General features: G+C 40.2%; 1 protein-coding gene across 1 annotated transcript in view; it reads left to right on the top strand.

Annotated features, from left to right (window-relative positions):
• LOC118842497 (two pore calcium channel protein 2-like) overlaps positions 1-20249 on the top strand; it is a 91675-nt gene extending 71426 nt beyond the window's left edge. The window contains exons 12-22 of the mRNA XM_036749977.1: positions 1841-2042; positions 4040-4184; positions 5454-5639; positions 9644-9708; positions 10862-10949; positions 12413-12482; positions 13321-13540; positions 16388-16478; positions 17687-17800; positions 18088-18209; positions 20104-20249. Of these exons, the coding sequence (XP_036605872.1) occupies positions 1841-2042; positions 4040-4184; positions 5454-5639; positions 9644-9708; positions 10862-10949; positions 12413-12482; positions 13321-13540; positions 16388-16478; positions 17687-17800; positions 18088-18209; positions 20104-20249 (1449 nt within the window). The remainder of the gene's footprint in view (positions 1-1840; positions 2043-4039; positions 4185-5453; positions 5640-9643; positions 9709-10861; positions 10950-12412; positions 12483-13320; positions 13541-16387; positions 16479-17686; positions 17801-18087; positions 18210-20103) is intronic.
• The last annotated feature ends 1956 nt before the right edge of the window (positions 20250-22205 follow it).

The following is a 22205-nucleotide window of genomic DNA, read 5'->3' as shown; positions in this document are numbered from 1 at the left end:
GCATGCCTAAAATGAGATCTTTTTGAAAGGAAAAACAATCTATAGGAACATGTTGCAATTGAATACTAATTTTAGAGGCTCAGTTCAGGTTTTGTATATCCAGATTTAATGGGAAGATGACAGCAATCGAGCCTATAGCATATTCAGAGCAATACAGTAATACAAAATTATCTAATTGGCTTTGTTATTTTTTTTCAAAATTTTCTTGTTCATTTCAGTATTTTCTCGTTCATCACATAGAACACGTTTATAATTTGGGTACTTTGGAGAATTTCTTAGGCTTGTCGATTTAGAATTGGAAGGAACTTCAGAGGTCATATAGTGCAATCATCTCATTTTATAGATGAAAAAGAAACTGAGGTCCCAAGAGATTAAATGTTATCTCAAAGAGGGAGCTCATTAGCAGTGAGTCCCTCATGACCCCAGAGTTGTCAGAGGAGTTCTGCCACACACCAACCCCTTACACATCCACCCTAATGGGCTCCATGGGGTTAGACCCATAGCGGAGGGAGGTTATACCCCACCAGTACCACTGTAGAAGGAAGATTCAAAGAGTACAAACTACATAGGTTTTATATATATATATATATATATATATATATATATATATATATGCATATAGATAGATAGATAGATAGATAGATAGATAGATAGATAGATAGATATAGTTAGAAAAAAAAGTCCAACCTTTCCCAGTTCAGATCTTCTTGCCTGGCTCCACAAGAAATTTGGTTTCCCTTCTTCCTATCTGTTTCTTCTGTAACACAACAGAGTTGTTTTCTCCAGTCTCCCAGGTCCTGGAGGAAACAACGTCTTTTTCTTAGTTCTCTAGGCATGACTTCAGGTTTCCTACTGTACATTGTTAAAACGATGCCTGACACTAAGTTAGCTGTTCTTTATGAATTAACGAGTATTTATCATGTCTACCATGTGTGCCAGGTGCTGGGAGTGCAGATATAAAAGTGAGCTATTCCTGCCCTCAGGGAGCTTATATTCTATTGGTCTCCACAGCCAGTATTCCTGAACTTCAGTGTTATCTAGGCTAGCCTCACTTCCCAAGCTGTCTTCTTCCTTTCCTTCCTGATCTGACTAATATAATTCTCTAGGGCTTTTTTTAAGAAATATCCCTAATTTTCTTTCATTTACACGTCTTCTGTCTTTCTGGATAGACGAGGCCCAAGCTATCTGTCATCTACTACTCTGTTTCAGCCCTTACCTAAAGGCGTACATGTATGAACACAGGTAAGATGGCTTCTGCTTATGCTGCAGGAGATGGAGTGAGTATACCGAAAGCCCAGAAGAAGTTGTTATTCATCAGGCACGGACACAGGACCAGTTTCTGTTTCTCCTTTGCTTCTATGTCAGTATCACTCCATCAGGCATTTTATTAAATACCTACAGTGTGCTAGGAACTGAGGATACAATTATAAAGAATGAAACAAGTTATAAGTGATAAGGAACTTAAATTCTAATGGGGGAGACAACAAGTATATATAAAAATACACAAACATATGTTCAATGGCATAAATATAAGGCGAATAAAACACAAGTATATACAATGTAGTTACATCCAAGATAGTTTGGAAGGGAAGCGACTAACAGACGGAGGCGTCAGGAAAGGCTCCCTGGAGAAGATGGTACCTCTTAATGGAAGACAGAGGCTCTCTGAGACAGGAGGCCATGCTTTCAGGCGTCTGGTATGGCTGGTGCAAAAAACACAGAGATGGGGGAATGGAGCCACAGGTGAGCAGCAAAGAGAAGACCAGGTGGGCTTAACCACAAGGCTGGCTAAATATGAACCTGTCTTTCTCTTTAAAAAAAAATTCTCCATGTTTTTTAGAACGAGATTCGCAAACTGGCTTACATGAAACGTCACAAAATGATAAAGGCTTTCAACATTCTGAAGGCCAAGGAGGGCACGGAGTTCGTTGTGAAGGAAGTCCAGTGGAAGCGGTTAGTTAAGATAGTGGCACCTGATATCAGCAATTCCCACCGGGAGCTCCTTTTGAGGATATCCGATGAGGAGCAGAAGGGGTATGTGGGTGAGTATCATAAATTAATAAAGTGGCCCTCTGGTCTTGCACCTAACCCTTATAAAAGGGATGAGGAGAGGGGAGGGACAATGTCAGACATTCAAATCTGTTCTGACAGGCTGCCTGTGGGACAAGCTAGAGCATGAGAACAGAAGGATTGTGAGGGCAATAGCTAACCACTATATGAGGATCATAGATCCAGAGCAGGAAAGGCCCTCAGAGGCCATCTTGTCCAACCTTCTAATTTTAAAGATGAGTAAATTGAGGCCTAGGGTAGTTGTGACATGCCCAAGGGAACACAGATAGTAAGTATCAGTTATGGGAAATCCAGGTCCTCTGACTCTACAGTCTTCATGTTATTTACTATACCACACTGCCTCCCACCAGCTGAAGAACCTAGGAAGGAAGGAAGGAAGGAAAGAAGGAAAGAAAGAAAGAAGGAAGGAAGGAAACAAGCATTTATTAAATGTTTAAGGAAACAAGCAAGACAGAAAAACAATCCTTACCCTCGAGGAGCTTACATTCTAAGGGGAAAGACAACACACAAAAGGGAGCTGACATGGAAGGTGGGAGGTTGGGGAGTGGGAGTGGGAAGGGTGGATTGAGAGGAAGGTAAGTTCAAAAAGTAAGAACTAAGGTTGAGGGGAGAATGAAGGCAGGCCAGCCTCAGCCCTTCCACAAAATGGAGACTCTAGAAAGAACTTAGCAATAGGAGAAGGGGGCAGGCCACAAGGGGTGTAGGCCACAGGGATGGTAGGCCATTACTGGGCAAGGAGACCTCAAGTGCCAAGGCAAACTCCAGGATGAACCAGCAGTAGAGAAGGCATGGCTTAGAAATATAGACATCAGGACCGGGGCTGGGAGAAGAATGAAAGGGAATGAATTGAGACTATCTCTATGGTTGAAGAGAAGCCTCAGGAGGGACGTGATAACTGCTTTGAAATACTGTATGAGCTGTCATATGGAAGAGGGAGTGGATTTGTTCTGGTTGGTCCCAGAGGTCAGGACCAGTTCTAGTGAGGAGAAGCTGCATAGAGTGTTTAATTTTTGTCTCATTCTAAGGAAAAATATCCTAAGCTTAGAGTTGCCCCAAATAGAAAGGAGTCACCGTGGTAGGTAGTAAGCTATGTATTCTTGAAGCCCTTGAAGGGGAATCTGACTGATTTCTTGTAACTTGTGAGGGGCTTCACGTATAGATCAGATTAGACGACCTGAGCTCCTCCCCTTCTAACTCTGAGGTTCTATAATTGTATATATTATAGGCAAGAATTGGATGGTGGGGGAGGGGACAGAAGTATAGGTATGGGAATGACATGCGTAGAAACATGAAGGCACATATCTGGACAAATAGACAAGTCTATTGTCAAGAGCTATGTTGGAAAATAGTGCAATTCAAAGTTCCAAAGGTATGTTGGAGCCTGATCACTCAGGGCCTTCACTGGCAGGCCTAGGAATTTAAGCCTAATCTCATAGGACAATAGAGAGTCAGGGAAGGTTTCTGAGCAGAAGTGTAACATGATGAAAGCATTTTAGGATTAACCTGGCTGAAGTATGTGATAGTTAATAAAAATCACACTCCAAGTCATTTGGCAAATGTGAGTGCCTTCTCTGCCACTAGCGAATCACCTGGTGCTCAGTCCTTAGCATGGTGCCTGAAACATAGTAGCTATTTAATAAATGTTAACTGACTGAATACTTTTAGAAAGAATAATATAGTACAGATAACATTGTGTTGGAAATAAGTTCTGGGTTTTTGGCCAGGTCACATCCCTGGGCCCCAGTTTTTTCACGTATAAAATGAAGGCATTAAATGCGGTGATCTCTAAAGATCATCAACTTCTACCCATTAGAATCCTGCCCTCCCACCTCTAAAAACTTATGTTGGTTAAGTTAGGGAAGTATAATGAATCCCCCTCCCTATCTTCCTCTATATGAGACTTAGACTTTCCCAGTTGACCTTGGTGTGGATGCTTCCATGAATATCTGGGGTCATTTTTATATTGCAGACAAAAAGTGCTTTTTGAGATTAGCTGATCTGTTGAACATTCAAGTCATTACTATAAAGTTTAAAAGACATCCCCTGGAGATGTGGATGCCCCATGTGTATAAGTCTTCAGGAAGTCTTTTTATACAAAAGGTAGTTCAACACAGGTAAGTTAGTTTGTGCTTTTGGGGGGAAATGGTGGTGATGATGAGAGGTGCTTTCTTAGGATTAACAAATTTACCTTTCTGGCCCTTACTCCTTTGCCTTTTTTCACCTTGTGGAGTCCCTCTCTCCCTTCTCTGTACCCACCCCCTTCTTCTTCCTCCTCTTTCTCCTCCTCTTCCTCCTCTTATACTTGTTATGCTTACTTAGCCTTAGGGGTCAGAACTAGGAACAATGGATAGAAGTCACAGAGGCAGATTTAGGCTTAATGTAAAGGGAAAACTTTCTAAGAATTAGAGCACTGGCCAAATGTGCAATAGTTGGCTTCCAGAAGCTGTGAGTTCCCTTTTCCCAGAGTTCTTCAAGGTTGGGCTGGAAGCCACATGTTCAGAATATTGTCGAGATTTTTGTAGAGTTGTAGAGTCTACCTCTGAGACTAAACATTATAAGCTCATGGATTCAGACTAATGAGAAGTAAGACCAATCTATCCTGTAATTCAAACTCACTGGTGATTTAAAAATTGCAATTTTATTACTTCCAAGTACATGGAATAGGCAACTCTTTGTCATCTAGTTTGAGCTTCTGCTCTGTATGACTTTAAATTAATATTCCCTTCCACCTCATCCTTGCTCTGGCCTAAGCTATGGAGACCTTGCATATATTGCATTTAACTTTCTAGCTATAAAGGGAGTCTTCAGAAGTAGTGAAAATAGCTTATTCCCTTAAGTAAATAAATATTCCTTTTACTTTTATATTTGTCAAATTCCTTTTGTCATAAAAAGTAGCCATAAAAATAATTAAAATAGTTTATTATATATAGTTTATATTGATTATATATTTTATATTATTGTAGCTTGTATTTATTATACATAATAGTTTCTTATATTTATAGTTCATAAAATAGTTTAGCCCTAGTCTGTATTGATTCAAGGGATGCATTCAGTAATGCCAAACTTCTTTCATTTTGCTAAAAGAATAGCATACTTACTGCTACTGAGAAGAGGATGGAGAGAGGCAGGCAGATAGGTGAAAAGAGCCCTAGATTTCAAATCAGAGGCCCTGGGTTTGAATGCTGGCTCCGTTATTTGCCCTCAGCAAAACGACTGGGGTTGTTGGGGGTGGGCAGAGGGATCTGGGAGGAAGAGAAAGAGGTCTTCTCAAAATAATCCAAAAACATCGTATATTGAGACTGGCTCATGTTCAATAACTATATCTTTTTTTCCTCCCTTTCTTTCCTTCCCCCTCCCCCATCCCTCACCTACTCCCATAATAGGGTGTTTGTCTGGATTTATGATGTAATTATCGTAATAAATGCTGTATTCATTGCCTTGGATGAGAAAAATCCATTCATTTCCTATGCAGAATGGGTTTTCCTTTCTCTATATATTATTGAAATACTCCTGAAGTTGTACACCTATGAACCTAAGACATTTTTTGCAAGGAATCAATTCTGGAACTGGTAAGTGTTAATGTCTCTACCTTTGGGGGAAAGTGTGTGTGTGCGTGTGTGTGTGTGTGTGTGTGCGAGTGCGCGTGTGTTTCAGAGAGACAGAGAGAGAGAGAGAGAGAGAGAGAGAGAGAGAGAGAGAGAGAGAGAGAGAGAGAGAGAAGGGGGGAAGACAGAAAGGAAGATAGAAAGCAGAGAAAAGAGAGATTTGTTTGCTTTCCTGGTTTTAACTATTCTTAAAATTTATCATCTGTTTCATTAAGCTTGGGAAGCCTTGTGATTTAAATCTCAGCAATAAAACCTTCTGGTTCAGTAAAAATCTTATAAACCAATTCCAGATAATAGTATTAGACTTTGACAATCCAGCTAAAATTTGACACCACTGTAGGGAGAAGAATTCATAGATTCTTAGAGCTGAAAAGAGACCTTAGGGATTCTCTAGTTCAGAGGTTCTCAACCTTGAGTTTGTAAACATATTTTAAAAAATTGGTAACCGTATTTCAATATAATTGGTTTCCCTTTTCATTCTAAGTATTTTTAATGCATTTAAAAATATTATTCTGAGGAAGGGTCCACAAGCTTCACTAGACTGCCAGATGAAGCCCATGCCCAAAAAGAGGTTAAGAGCTCCTGCTCTAGTCCAACCACTTCCCCAGGGAAGGAACCTTCTACAGTATTCTTCCCATATGGTTATTCAGTCTGTGCTCTGAATACTTGTAGGGATAGGAAACTCATTGCTTCATGAGGCAATTCTCTTCATTGCTGGACAGTTTTAGAACAACTTTTAAAGCTCAGAATGATCTGAAATCTTCCTCTACTGCCACTTCTGCTGACTGATCTATACCCTCTGCAGCAATAGGGAATAAGTTTATTTCCTTTGCCAAATCATAGTCATTAAAATGTACGAAGACAGCACTAAGCTTCTTTTTTTCTAGACTAAATTTGTAAGTTTCTTGAACCATTCTTTGGGGTGCATGGCTCCTAGAGCCCTTGGTATCCCAGTAGCCCTCCTCGGGCCCTCCTGATTGCTCAGCAGTCCTCCTCAAATGTGTCTCCCTGACCTGAACACAGTATTCTAGGTGGGGTCCCATGCTTACAGGATGCATACAGTGGGACTATTGTTTCCGCTGTTCTAGAACGTTGTACCTCCATTGTACAGTCTGTTGAACTTCCATTAATACTGCCTGTGACTATAAACTTTTTCTCAGTTTCTCATTTATGTGATTTAATTTTTTTAACATAAATATAGGACTTTACCTCTAAATATTTTACTAAATTTTATCTTGCTTTTTTATCTTATTCCAGCCAATCACTTTCCCTGTAGAATTTTGGATCCTAGTTTTCTTATTCATTGTGCTAACTATCCCCAACATGTTTTTTTTTTTGTAAGTGAGTTTGAACAACATGCTTCTGATTTCAACTAAGTTGCTGATAAAAGTGTTGGCTAACTAGGACAGAGCTAAAGATAGAATCCTGTGGGGAATCGCTAGAGAGTTCCTTTCAGGTTGACAGAAATCCATTAATCAATCCTGGGTAATGGTTATTCGGTGTGCTCTGGATGCATCCTAATTACTATTATCTAGTCTACATTTTTTTGACCTTGACCACAACTATATTCTTAAGAACCTTTATCAAATACCTTGCTGAAATCAAGATCCATTATATCTACAGCATTTCCTTGGTCTAATGATCCTGTTGGGGTTTAGGCTCTGCTCACCCAAGGACACCAAAAACTGTTGCAGCTTCATGATGTGTTGTGGTAGAACCATCTCAAAGAATTCAGAGTCAGACCACCTCTAATCCAAGTACAGGAATTTATTGAGGACTGATGCCCCTCGGAAGCAGACTAGGTTCCTAGAGGAACCAGCAACTTCAGAGAAAGCAGGCTGGATTTTTATAGGGTAAAGATGCAACTGATAGCAGAAATTATGAATATTAAAAAGACAGGAGGGGGTTGTTAAGGAATTAGGTAGTAGGGGAGGTGTCACAGCCACAGTGGAACTGTGCACGCAATTACCCACAATGTATACAGAAAAACCCATTTGGGGAGGTATGTATGTATGATAATGATATTATAATAAGCCTCTCTAAGTCATAAGTTCACTCTAGGTCAGCTTTACTATTACTGCTCAGGTGCCTACTTAGGAAAAGTCCCTTCTATTGTTTTGAGGTCCACATCCTGCTTGGGCATCCTGGGGGTGCTGCTTTCTGATTGGCTGAGTATTGTGGTCCTAGATGACTAGACGGATGTGGTTGTGGTTGAGTGCATGGACACACTTGCTGTTTCTGTGGGAAGTATGAGGAATGGGTCTGGGGGCAATGGCTAGCTAGAGCCAGTGGCTTAGATCCCATCACATGGATAAGCCTGCTGTTTCTGTGAGAAATATGAGTTCACCTGTTGTTCTAGTGAGCAGTGAGGCAGATATGAAGAAGTTAGGATATTGAGTGGGGGGGCGGTGAGTGGCTCGGTAGGGGCAGTGGGCCTGCTGTTCAGTGGGGTCTATAAGGAAGTTAGAATGTTGGGGCTGGGTGCAGCTTTATCAGGATTCCATCAGTCCTATGACAATATTGTTTTAAGACTTCATAATGTGAGCATAGAATACTGCCTATTGTGTTGTTTCCATGTTTTCTAACTAGCCAGGCCAGTGTTGGATTCCATTGAATTTTTAGCCTCTTGATTCTCTGTTTGTGGTCCTCTGGGATCCCATTTATTGATTCCCCAACTAAGCATCTTTCTCTATGACAAGCTGATGTGAATCCATCTGTTACTCTTGACCTTCTACAGAGTCCCTTATTTGTCCTATGCTCCTATAGCATTCTGAATATTATTGTTTTCCATTGCATGCTGAATGATTGCCAGTTTTACAATTTTTTTGTAGAGTTTGAGGTTTTTGTTTTAATCTTTATGGGCATCTCCTTATTGATCAACATTCATGGGATCATAGGGCCTAGAGTTGGTAGGGACTTTAGAGGTCATCTAATCCAATTTCATCATTTTGCAGATGAAGAAACTGAGGCCAGGAGAAGAGAAGTGACTAGCCCAAGGTCGCATACACAGAGCAGTGTTTGGGGTTGAATCTAATGGATATGGCCTTGTTTTCTAGTCCATTCTCTCATTCTCTTGACACTGTCTCTTATCTCTGCACTTTCTCTATATATCATGCTTTGTATAACACATTCATTTTATATCCACTTTGTTTTACCAGGGCTCATCTCTAACCCAGTCATCTTGGACTAGATTTAGTGCTTAGCACAGTGCCTAGACAACAGTGCTGTTGAATTGTTTCAGTCATGTTAAACTCTCTGTGACCCCGTTTGGGCTTTTCTTGGCAAAGATACTGGACTGGTTTACCGTTTTCTTTTCCAGCTCATTTTACAGATGAAGAAACTGAGGCAAACAGGGTCACACAGCTAGGAAGCATCTGAGGCCAGATTTGAACTCAGGTCCTCCTGACTCCAGGGCTAGCACTCTATCGCTGCGCCACCTAGATGTCCCTGGATAATAGTAGGCACTTAATAAATGTTTGTTGACTGACTGACTAGACAGCCTCTGCAGATGATGCAATTTTTCTTGGAGCTCAAGGGAAGCAATTATCTGTCATAAAGACAGTCTAGCTATCTGTTTTTCTCAGAAGACATTCTTTGATGATCAAGGGTGAACAGGCAGTTTGTCTACAGCAGGCCACATATTTATAGCCATTACAATAGATCCTAAATTAGCTCTTCTTTCTCATTGGAAGAACTTCTTATTTTATATGTCAAATAACCCAGTCCATTGTCGATAATCAGTTAAATGTGCTAGACCTGAATATGTTAATTTGTTTAAGTTTTAGTTTTTCTTGAAACTAGAAAATTAGGTTGTTTGGGCATCATTGTAGCTATTTAGGGATTTTTTGGCTTGGTTTTAAGTGAGTGCCTCTTAACATAGGTGATGAATTTTGGACTTTTGTACTGAATGTTTTTTCCTTCTATTCTAACATAATGACATTCCATTAATTTCTTTCATATTCCCTTAGGTTTGATAGTTTAATCATCATTGCAGCCTTGATGGCCACAGCAGCCAACGCTGCAATTAAGTCAGGTAAGTACCCCATCATTTCTATGTTTCTGTTGCCTGACTCATAATGGTGAGACATAGTAAGCCAATGTTAGCCTTGGACTCTCAAAAGTAGTCTTAAACCAAGGCATAGCCTCTATCTTTAGGGATAGTTAATCTCTTCCAATTTATGGCTGATTATGTTTTTTATGGGATTTATTTCTACTTAACTTTTATGTTAAAATTTCCTGCTCTGGTAGGACAAAAACTGGTCATTGGATTAAAAGTTTCAGCTTTCTCTATTTAGGGTTAAGTAGGGTCAGAATCATAAAAAGGTAATTGTAAGGCATGGGAATCACAAACATACTCTTAGAGATATGGGTCAGAAATTCAGCATAACTGCCTTTATAGAATGCAGCTTGGGTTATACTAAGTGGCCAAATCCTCACAGACGTGCCAGACTGGTAAATAGATCATCACAACAGGGAGGGTACCAGACCCAGCCATAGTATATGGAATGCCTGAGGGCAGGAATTGGGGGTGCCACGGTCATTCCCCTCTATCTTCTTCATAAGCTGGTGAAGAATATAGAAATGTCAGTAGGTTCATAGGATCGTAGAATTAGAGCTGGAAGTCTCTCAGAAGTTAGAACTAAACTAAGCTGGTCCTCAAATAAAGCACTAAATCTAGTCCAAGATGACTGGGTTAGAGATGAGCCCTGGTAAAACAAAGTGGATATAAAATGAATATCTTATACAAAGTCTCCCTGGTTCCATATTTGAAGCCTTTCCAACTCAATTGCACTTGCCAAAGCTTATACTCCTCTGACAGCCTTTGGGAGCCCAAAGTCGCCTCCATGGTGAAAGGAGGAGTCAAATCTAGTCAGATTCTAAAGCCTGAGGTGTTTATGTGACATATTGTATAGAGTGCTGGACTTGGCACAGAAAGACCTGAGTTTTAATCCTGCTTCAGCTATTTACTTGTTATGTGACCCATGGCAAGTCTTATAACCTCTTGGTGCCTCAGTTTCCTTATCGGTAAAATGAGGAGATTGGATTCAACAGCTTCTAGGTTCCCTTCCAGCCCTAAATCTATGGTCCTATGAGTTACCCTGTAATGCCAATAAAAGTCCAGATTTTGTTAATAAAAGGAATAAACAGTATAATGGCAAATCAGCAGATGTGTGGTTGTTTTCTAGCCGTTGAATATAACAGTCAACAGATCCTGGATATTGTCTTTATATTGAGACTTCTCCGGCTCATAAGGATTGTTGACAGCATTCAGAGGTAAAAAACTGAAATTATATAAATAAATAAAAAATTTCAAAGGAGTGATATATGGTGGAACTGCATCATAGAATTTTAGAACTGGAAGAGACCCTAGAGAACATCTAGTTTAAACCCCTGATTTTATAGATCGAAGATCTCAGGAATGGAAAGGGGGAGCGGTTTGTCCAAAACAGGTCAGTGATGAGGTGGGTGCTTGATCCTGGGTCTATTAGAAAACTGTTCCAGCTAAGCCTGGTACGCAATATCTATTCTCAGCAATAAGAAATAGAACACCTGGGGCTGAAAATATTCTCTCATTAGAAATGGAAATACACTCAACTTAATGAATCAGAATAGTGAAGGTGGGAGGAGGGGGTGGGGAGAATGAGTGAGGGAATAGGTGGAGGTGTTTGTTTAGGGAACAAGCCATGAGGCATTTTTGAAAAAGAAAGAGAGGCTGATGCTACCAGTCTGGTTTTGTGATATAGAAAGATCCAATCAGCTGCTGGTTACCTTCTGAGTAAGGAATGAAGAAGCTGGGGTCTCTCTAGACACAAACACCCAGGGAGCTTGGGCAGATCTGTGTCAGTGAGATGCTTGTGCCAGACAACTGTGACTATTCTCTGATCCAGCAGTGACCACTAGCCAAAAGTTTTCAGTCATCTCCAGGACTCCTCTGGATTGTTCTTCACCAAAATGAGCAGGAATAAAGTTAGCTGAGGCAGGAAAGCAAGGTGTCCCAAACCCTGGGTATTTTCCTCGCTGCTGGTGCCTTGAATTTATTCTCCAACCTACCTCAGTCTTGATTGCCTGCCCTTTTGTTTGACACTTTGACACTCCATCTTGCTGACTCTTCAAATTCTGCATGTTTCTCTGCTCCTGTGTGAATTTACCTTTAACCCCATGCCTTTATCTGGCCCCTCCCGCAGCTGTATCTTCTTGCACCCTCTTTATATACTGAGGTTGTTACCCTGATTTCCTTCCCTACTGTATTTTTTTTTTGCGAATATTGAAGCTTTATAACCCAGCAAGATAAGCTATTAGGCCCCACTCTTAGGGCCCTTGTCCAATATCTTTCTTAGATGCTGTTAACTGTAGCCTAGATGCTCACACACTTCCAGTTAAGTCTATTGTCATTACCTTCCTTTATAGATTGAGAGACTTTAAGGGAGACTCTGTGAGAATGGAGAGAAAACTATGAAACTGAGACATCTATGTCTACTTGCAAAGATTCTGATGTAATTTATAAATGCAAATCTTGGCAAAGACATTGAAAAAATAATTAATTAAAAATTAATTTAAATTAATTTTAAAAATGAATTTAAAAAATTAATTAAAAAAGAATTGATATTTAAAAAAGAAGAGTCACAGGACAATTTTTTAACATTTGAAGGGTCAGGCTAAGATGTGCTAATTGGTATGCCATATTTTTTGTGCATCTGAACCTTTGCTATAGAGTTGAAACTTTTGTTTGACCTTAGATTCCGGGTCATAATGACAACCTTAATTAATATCATCCCCACGATGCTGACATTTGGTGGACTTGTTTTGGTAAGTTTGCTTGGCAACATTTAATCTGAAAGTGTCACATATATGTCTGTTCCTGAGAACTATCCTTCTGAGAGACTTTTGAGAACTTTTAGATAAAGAAAAGAAAGGCAGTGTTACTTTGAATAGTTTATAGAACCTATTTTTACAGAATCTTCAGCTGAATTTCTGTATCAACTGGCTACTTAGCAGTAATGGATAGATAGAATCAGAAATACTTGGGTTTGAGTCCTGCCTCAGACACTTACTAGCTAAATGACCCTTGGTAGTTCACTTAACCTCGTTTCCTCATCTGTAAAATGGGGGTATGCCTAACCCTATCACCTCAAAGGATGATTGAGGATAAATAGGAAGTAATTAGCAGAGGGAAGGCACTAGAATTAAGAGGAGTTGAGGAAGGCTTCTAGATAAAGATGGGATTCTAGTTGGGCCTTCAAGGAAGCTATGGAGGTCAATAGAGTAGAGTGGAGAAGGAGGGCAATCCAGGCACAAGGAACAGCCAGAGAAAATGCCCAGAGATGGAATGTCTTGTTCCTGGAATGGCAAGGAGGCCATGGCACTGGATTGCAGAGTGTGTGCTAAGGGGACAGGTTATATTGTTATAGTCATTATTATTGTTATTAGCATCATCACTGTGCCTCCAAATGGCTAAATAGTTATTGGGCTTTTCTTTTAAACAATAAGTTCAAGTTGAAGCCACCACCACCAATTTCCCATGTGTTGCCTTTGGTTGACTATAAAATAGGCCATCTAGTTACATAGCTGGGCTTTCTTGTGATGTAATTCTTCTAATGTCCACCATCCTCTTGGATATGAATGACTTGAGTGACTCACTTTCCAGGTGGTGTACTATATGTTTGCTATCATTGGAATGGAATTATTCCAAGACAAAATCCAATTCTTCTCTGAGAGTTCCACAGATCCTCATGCTGTGGACTGTGGGAACCCAGCCTTGAAAGATTCAACATTTGCACGAAGCAGATACTGTAAGAATAATTTCAATGACCTCGCCTCTTCATTCATCGTACTGATGGAGCTCACCGTGGTAAATCAGTGGCATGATATCCTTTTTATGCAACTGGGAAGAACATGATCAGAAGAGATAAACTTGAGAGGGTTAGACCAAGAGACTGCTAGCCTGTCCATTGGCAGAATTATTTTCTAAATTTTTAGCTTAGGTTCATACCTGAAGCTAATAGGAAAACTCAGTATTTTATTTACTATGACACATAGAAGGGCCCCATATTGAATTAAGTCACTGTAGTCTCAGAAACATATAAGATCATAGAACTACAAATCCAGACTGGGAAGGGACCTTAGAAATCAATTACTCCACTTCCCACTTTACAAAAAATCAGACCTCGAAGAAGTCACATGTCTTGCCTAAGGTTAATCAGTCAACAAGCACTTGTTAAGTGCCTACTATGTGTCACTCACACACTGTGCTTTGAGTTAGTGATGCAAGGAAAGGCCAAAAAACAGTCCCTGCTCTCAAAGAGCTCACAGTCTAATGGGGGAGACAACATGTAAAGAACCATGTTGTTGCTGTTGTTTTGTCTGTCCTTCGTTTTTGAAGAGGACCATGACATCAGGGAAATGATGACATGACTTGCAGTTGACTTTGATCTGAGTGAGGGAGGGCTGTGCAAGGTCACCAGCCTCACTTTCTCCTCCAGAGCCATCTGGGTCCAGTGGCCTGATATTCACCAGGAGGACTGGAAATGACCCAGGATGCAATGGGAGACCCTTTTAGGCTAACCACGTACAAACAAAATATGTACATGTATATAGTAAATTGGAGATAAGAGGGAAAGCACTAGAATTGGATTAGGAAAGGTTTCCTGTGGAAGATGGGATTTTAGCTGAGGGATCAAGGACGAGGAGATGAGGAGGGAAAGAATTCCAGGCATGAGGGACAGCCAGCAAAAATGCTCAGAAGCCAGAGATGGAGTGCCATGTATGAGAAACAGGAAGGAGGCCGGCAGTACGGTAACATAATGTATGTGGAGGGGAGCAAGGGGTAAAAAGACTGGAAAGGTGGTAGTGGTGGGGGCAGATTGTGGGGGGCTTTAATAGCCCAGTAGAGCATTTTATATTTGCTCCTGGAGGCAATAGGAAGTTACCTGAGTTTATTGAATTGTAGAGTGATGTGGTCAGACCACCACTCTAGGAAGATCAGCTTGACAGCTGAATGGAGGACGGACTGGAGTGGGGACTGACTTGAAGCAGGCAGACTAATTAGCAGATTACTGTTTAAGTCTAGGAGTACGGGCTTTCACTAGAGTGGTGGCAGAGGCAGTGGTGGTAGTGTCAGAGAGAGAAGGGAACATACAAGAGAGTTGTTACAGAGATAGAAATCACAGGACTTGCCAACCGATTGGATGGGGGGTGGGGTGGGGTGGTGAGAGAAACAAGTCGAGGAGAATACCTAGGCTCTGAGCCTGGGTGACTGGGAAGATGATGCTACCCTTGACAGTAATAGGGAAGTTAGGGAGGAGGGTTAGGCTACAGGAGTTTGGTGGGGGAGGGGGAGTTAACGAGTTCACTTTTGGAGGTGTAAAGTTTAAGGTGTCTATGGGACATCCATTTCAAGATGTCAGTAGACAGTTGCAGATATGAGACTGCAGATCAGGAAAGAAGTTAGGGCTGGAAAAGTAGATCTGAGAATCATCTGCAATTAAATTGAATCTGCAATTGAATCTATGGGAGATGTTGAGATCACCAAGTGAAATAATATAGAGAAAGAATAGAAGAGGACCTATGTCAGAGACCCACAATTAATAGGAACAGCCTGGATGAAGAACCAGCAAAAGAAACTGATTGGATATATAGGAGGAGAACCAGGAGTGAATAGTGTTGTGAAAACCTAGGCCTTTGAATCCAAACTTCACAGAACAAATCCCCTTAATAAAAGGATTTGTTCTGTAAAACTTGGACTCAGTCAGAAGGCCACACCCAAGGACCTAAAAGGCCACATGAGGCCTCGAGGCCACAGGTTCCCCACCCCTGAAGAGAGAAAAGAGTATCAAGGAGAAATGTGTGATTGACAGTGTCAAAAGCTGCAGAGAGGTCAAGAAGGATGAGCACTGAGAAAAGTCCATTAGATTTGGCAACTACCAGATCATTGTAACTTTGGAGAGAATCATTTAGGTTGAATCAAGTGAAGGTTTTTTGAAGTCTGGGGACACATGGGTATATTTGTAGCCAGTAGGGAAGCAGCCAGTAGACAGTGAGAGATTGAAAGTTAATGAGAGAGCAGAGATGATAGAGGGGGAAATCTGTGGGAGAGTCTGGCATTGAATGTGATCCCATGTGAATGAGAATTGGGGTTTGCCTTATCAAGGCACCTCTTCTCGTGAGACAAAGGAAGTAGATAGCGGCAGAAGACATTTAAGGACTGTGAGATGAGGAGGAAGAGAGGAGAGAGAAGAGGGAGCTCTCAGTGAATGACATCCAGTGAAATATGAGGCAAGGTTCTCAGCTGAGAGAGCAGAGGAGAGAAGGAACTGGGAAATTTGAGGAAGGATGAAAAGGTTGGGAAAAGCCACTGGGGTGAGTGAATAATGAGTCAATTAAGGAGATATGAAAGGATTGCCTTATCACTTCGAGGGTCCTGATCACACAGATATTAATGGCAGACATGGACTACAAACACTGGTCCTCTAACTCTTAAGTCTCATGCTCTTTCTAATACACCAATAAAACTTGGGAATGGAATTTTAATTAAAGCAGGGAAACTTCTAGTGTCTCCATACATTGAAATTGAATTTCCTTGTTTATGGATTCATAGACTGATTCATAGACCTTAGAGATCATCCAGCCTACCCTCTCTCACCTTTTTCTTTTAATAGATCAGAAAGCTGATCTTTTCTGGTATCTATTTTTCTCTTTCTACCTTAACTTCATACTCATTGCTGATGGTTTTGCCCTTGTAACTCATCAGGCTGCAAAGCTATTCTTTATTGCTTTCCATATTGTGGTCGTCATCCTCATTGTTAAGTAAGTTCATGAATTCTCTCTTACCTGTACTTGGGAAAAGGGTTTGGATCCCTTTCTGTCTCTGAGCCTCATTTCACTTTGCTTATACCTCTCAAATGGCACTTATCACATCCTATCTTTGTGCTATAGTTCTTTCTAGATATGGCTTATCCTTTCCCATGAGACTGGATGTTCCTTGATGACAGGGACTGTCCTATCCATCTTTATATCTTCCATAATGAATGCCATATGTTTCATACATAATAGGTGCTTCAGTGTTTGAATGAGTAGAATGGAATGTGTTCCTAAGACTGTCTCAGTAAATTGGTCAATAAGAGAGGAAGACCTGGAAGTGAAATTAGGAGGAAAAGAAACATTATAGGTAACCCTAGTTTAACCCCTTTGTTGTCTTCTATAGACTGAATGGAATGGGGACTGAGAAAAAGCCATTAGATTTGGCAATTTAGACATCGTTGCCAACTTTGGAGAGAATCATTTAGGTTGAATGAGGAGCCAAGAAGCTGGATCATAGAGAGTTAAGAAGATATTGCAAGGAAAGGAAGTTGAGGTACTTATTATAGACAGCCTTCTAAAAAAATCTTAATCGCAAAAGGGAAGAAAGAGATAGCACGATAGCCAGTGAGAATGGAAGGATCAAGTGAGGCATTTTTTGAAGTCGAGGGAAACATGAGTATACTTGTGGAAGTCGTGGAAGAAGTAAATAATCCCTCCCAATGTGTAGTTATAGAAGTGGTAAGAAAGATGGAAGCAAGCCAACAAAAAGTTTTGATCATCTGTGCGCTCCATCCTTTTCTGTAAAAACTACAGCATTGTTATTATTTTGCTAAAGACCTAGTTATAAATAATTTCAAACGAAGGCTAAGCTTCCAGAATCAGAGTTGGAAAGGTCTTTAGAGGTGATTTAATTGGACCCATTCTTCTCCAACATTTCCAGAGAGTAGAAGTTTTCCAGTCTCTACTTAGGAGCTCTCTACTCATTAAACCAGATCCCATTTTCTTTGTGAATTAAATGCTCACCTTGTGAATTAGATGGAGGAGAGTAATTGGTCTAAAAAAAATCACTCAAACCCCAAGGGAACATTTGCCCTTGCTTGGCAAGAGCTTGATTGATGTGGGCTCCAATACTATCTTATATCTTGGCATCTTTTTGTGAAACTGCAACTGATAATAGTTTATATTAATACCTTTTGTTTTTCTCTCCATCGCAGTATTTTTGTAGCATTCATTCTGGAGGCCTTCTTTGTGGAGTATTCATTAGAAAAAAGTGAAATAGAAACTACTATTGAGAAGAAAATTCAAGAGCTGGGGATGGGAATTCAAGAGTGAGTAACCTGTTTAGTTAAGTGTCTCTGGCTGAATTCTGAAGGTAGAAGGTATTTCCAATATATTAACCTACCTATGTCTAAGATTTGCATTTCCCCCAGGGTACTGCTCATGGTACTATGCACCCTTAGGAAATACTTGGATGGATGGATATATGTACAGATGCATGTAGATAATTGGACTTTAATAAATGATATTATGAATTGGACTGCAATGGAATGAGTCTATAGATGGCTGTTGATATAAATGCCTGACGTGTCACGTTGTTTTTGTTTCTATCTAACAGGGAGAATGTCTCTGATGGACAACTGATAGACAACATGGAAACAAATGAAAACAATCTTAGCGGTGGAGGTGAAATGCAAAGGCAAAGCTCAAAAGGATTGTTCTTCCGAATTGCTTCAAAAAGTAAGAACTAACCTCACCGAGAACCGGGAGGCTTGATCAGTGAAGAGCTACATTCCTCATATGTAAAATGAAGGGATTGGGCTAAGGTACCTCTAAGACACCTTCAGCTCTAAATCTCTGATTCTGTGTGATTTTTGTACATTTCCCCATAAATTATCCGTTGGGGATTTGTCTGTCAATAGAGCTCTTCCTTTGGCCCTTTTAACAGCTTTAAGCTACTGAACGAACCATTTGGATTGTCTGTCTGTTTCTGATTCTTGTTATGTGACCAGCCAGTTGTTGTCTTTTCCCATCATAAGCTTCCTTGATTAATGTCTTTTTTATGCTATTTCTTATGTGTAAGTAGTAAATGGTAGCTTGCTACAGCCTGCTTACTTCTGTTCACCAGGAACTTTCATTACTTTCTGAGTTGTCATTTTCACTTCTTCCTAGATCATTGTTTCTGTGATTCATAGTTATATAACATCCATGGGAGAATCTTGATATTAAAGAGAAAGGTCTTTATGGAAGCCATCAACTTGAGATGATCAAAAAAGCCCTATGCAATTTCCCAAATACAATTTTCAATTCAACCAACTTTCCTTAGGGACTTGCTAGGTATGAAATACTCTGCTAGGCACTGGGTTTAAAGAGATCAAATTGACATAGTTGCTACCTTCAAGAAGAACACATAGGAGGAGGGTGCAACATGTAGAAAGAATGGGTACAGAGAAAAGGGTAAGTATAGGAAGTGATGAGGGCAAAAAAGATTTCCAAAGAAATGCTTCAGGCTGATTTCCTTCTATTGTAGGTATTCTTAACCAGGGCTCTATAAACTTGGTTTTTTTCAAAAGTGTATTTTGATAATTATTTCAACATAATTGGTTTCCTTTGTAATCCTACATACTTTATTTTATGTATTTAAGAACATTATCCTGGAAAGGAGTCCACAGGCTTTATTAGATTGCCAAAGGGGTCCATGACAGAAAAAAAGATTAAGAATTCTTGGCCTGTTGAGTTCTGGGTCTAGTTTTTTGTCCCTTTGTTGTATCAATTACAAATGATGACAGACTTATTTGAGCTGCTTACCTGGCTGTACATGGTGCAAAGGATGAATTGGGGGGGTGGTAAATTATGGAGTTAGGGAGACTAGTCAGGAGGCTGTTAACAGTTGTCATATGGAGAAGTGATGGCTGTGAGGATACAGAGTGGTTGGATATAAGAGAGATGCTGGAGGTGAAACTGATCAAATTGGCAACTGATTGGATATGGGAACATAAGTGACCGGGAAAAAATCAAAGATATTTCACAGGCCTTAGTGACTATAGGAGGAGGGTGGCATCATCAGTAGAAATAGCCAGAATAGAAGGAGAATAAATAAATAGAGAAATTTAATAGGTTGCGTGTGGGGAAGATGATTTTTTTTCATTTTAACTGTATTGCTTTAGAGGAACCCAGGAGGCCCTGGCACCTAGTAGATACTTAAATGTTTGTTGAATTGTGAGGATATAAACATTTATTTTGATGACCAGCACAGTTGGTGGAGCAAACCTGAAAGAAGGTCTTACATGATGGATGGTGATTGGTAATGATGCTGATGATTCCTTCACCCATAAAAAATTCTGTTTGTGTGTGTGTGATCTCCTCATGCTCTTAAATATGAGTTCGGTCTGGGATTGGCAGGTTTTGTTACATGGAACAAGATGCACCATGTGTGGAAGGTGACTTTTGAGTCACTACTTGCTATTTATATTAATTCTATTGTTTTAGTTTTGATTAAGTAGATTCAGAGCATTTTTATTTGGTCGAGTTCAGCAAATGATATTTGATTGGGGAGCCTCTGAATCATGTTGACCCCAGCAACTGTAAAAATTAAAAATCTCTCTTTGTAAAGGCTCACTTCTCCTCCTCCCAGGGTACAGGACAGTCGATGCATTATTACAACGGATGTTTGAATCTGAAATCTCTCCTGAAGATGAAGGACCTTCCTTGGATGAGATTTTGAACCTTTCACCCAGCGATATGTATCCAAAGAATCCAACCTTTGAAAATTCTGCATAGTCCACACTTGCAAAGTGAACACAACTGGAAATATGATGAGTGGAATCATTTTTTTGTATATGTTATTTGGGGATTTTTACTTCTCCTTTGTATTCTCATGAAGTCTGCTAAAAGTCCTTGTCCAGCTAAGAAAGTTGGGAAGTAACCTTTCTTAGAGACCTGGGTGAAATTTTTTTTTTTTTGTCATGGGACCAAGATAACCTTTTAGCTCAGAGTCCACCAAAGGCCTTTTACTTTGTACAACTATTTTGCCTGAAATTGAAATGAAAACAAATAGGGAATATTTTGTGCAGGGATTATTAATAGCACTTACTGTGCATATGTATGTACATAGGGAATTTTTATTCCAATGTGTATGTAAAATCCTAGTAGTTTATTTTTACACAATATTCTGCCATCCTACTAAATAGATGTCATGTTCCAAGAATTTAAAGTATTTAAATAATTAACAATATTTTCTGATACAGTAGCTCCTACAAGGGAGTATTGCTTTATACATGATGGAAAATATGAATGTGGCAATAAAATTATGTAGAGATTATGTTATGGTTTGAGTTTTTAAATACTTTGTTCCTTTTTGGCTTCTCAAAATCTGACCCATTCTTCATCCTTGGTGATTCTCATGGTAGTGTTGTTACCTACAAACTGGGAAGTTTTTTCCAATAATTATATAATAATAGCAAGTATTTTCATAACACTTTGAGGTTTATAAAACACTTTAAAATATTATCTCATTTAATCCTCACAACGGCCCTGGGAAGGTGGGTCCTATTACTGTTCTCATTTTACAGATGAGGAAACTGAGGCAGATGGAAGTTAAGTGACTTGCCCAGGGTCCCACAGCTGGTAATTGTCTGAGGGCTGGATTGGAACTTAGGTCTTCCTGACTGCAGGAAAATGATTTAATAAAAACCATTTTCTGTTTGATCCTATTAAAAGAATCAGTTTGCTCTCTGTGAGGACAAATAGCCAGGGATGGCAATATGGGTTATCAAGACCCCCTTTTAATATTGTGTGAGAGGCTAGGATTAAATGTGACTTGGAAGAGTCAGGTACTGAGGAACCTCCTCGGTGCCCAGGAGGGAAGGACCAATCCCACACTGGCAAACATTGTGAAGGTTTATTCTCTCCCCATTTCTGATGTGTGACAGTGACCTCAGGGGATCCCCTTAGTCGCTGCTGTGAGCAGAGGCGCTCATTCTAGGGAAGGGTTTTAGATGGACACCACACTAGATGTGTATATGTCATAGCCTTATTCCCTCTCCTCCCCCTGCCCCCGCCCAGCTCCTACTCCCATTAGACGGTGACCTCCTCGACGGCAGTGACCTTATTTTCCACCTCTGTGGCCCAGCACAGTACCTCAAACATAGCAGGTGCTTGATAAATGTTTGTTGAATGATATAATGATAGGAATTTCCTGCTCTGGCACAGCCTTGTAGGATTCAATTCCATTCATCAAGCCCTTAGTAAGCACCTGCTGTGTGCAAGATGTTGTGCTAGGCCCTGGGATTGCAAAGAAAAAACTAATAATAGCTCATATTTCTACAGTCATCGATAAGAATTTGGAGCAAAGTACTTGGTCATATCGTTTGGCCATCGTAACAATCCTGAGAGATAGGGGCAGTTGTTATTTTCATTTTAAAGATAAGGAAATTGGAGCCCAGAGAAGTTAATGACTTGCTCAGGATCACAGAGCTAGTGTCTGAGACAGGATTTGAACTCAGGTCTTCAGACCCTAAGCCCAGCATATACTTGCCTCAAAAAAGATACAATGCCCACATTCAAGGAACTTATATTCTTCTGGGGGGTGAGGCGGCAATATGACATATACATACAGATAAGAAATACAAAAACATAAGAAGTAGAAAAGGGAGAGAAGAGGAGGGGTACTAGGGAGTAAGCATGGCATGAAGGACAAAGACTGGCCTCAAAGTGGAAGGGACTTGGTTTCTCTGC

The sequence above is a fragment of the Trichosurus vulpecula genome, chromosome 3, assembly GCF_011100635.1.
Source record: "Trichosurus vulpecula isolate mTriVul1 chromosome 3, mTriVul1.pri, whole genome shotgun sequence".
In the NCBI taxonomy this organism is placed as follows: Eukaryota; Metazoa; Chordata; class Mammalia; order Diprotodontia; family Phalangeridae; genus Trichosurus; species Trichosurus vulpecula.
The sequence above is the reverse complement of the archived record's forward strand: the minus strand, read 5'-3'. Positions and strand labels throughout refer to the sequence as shown.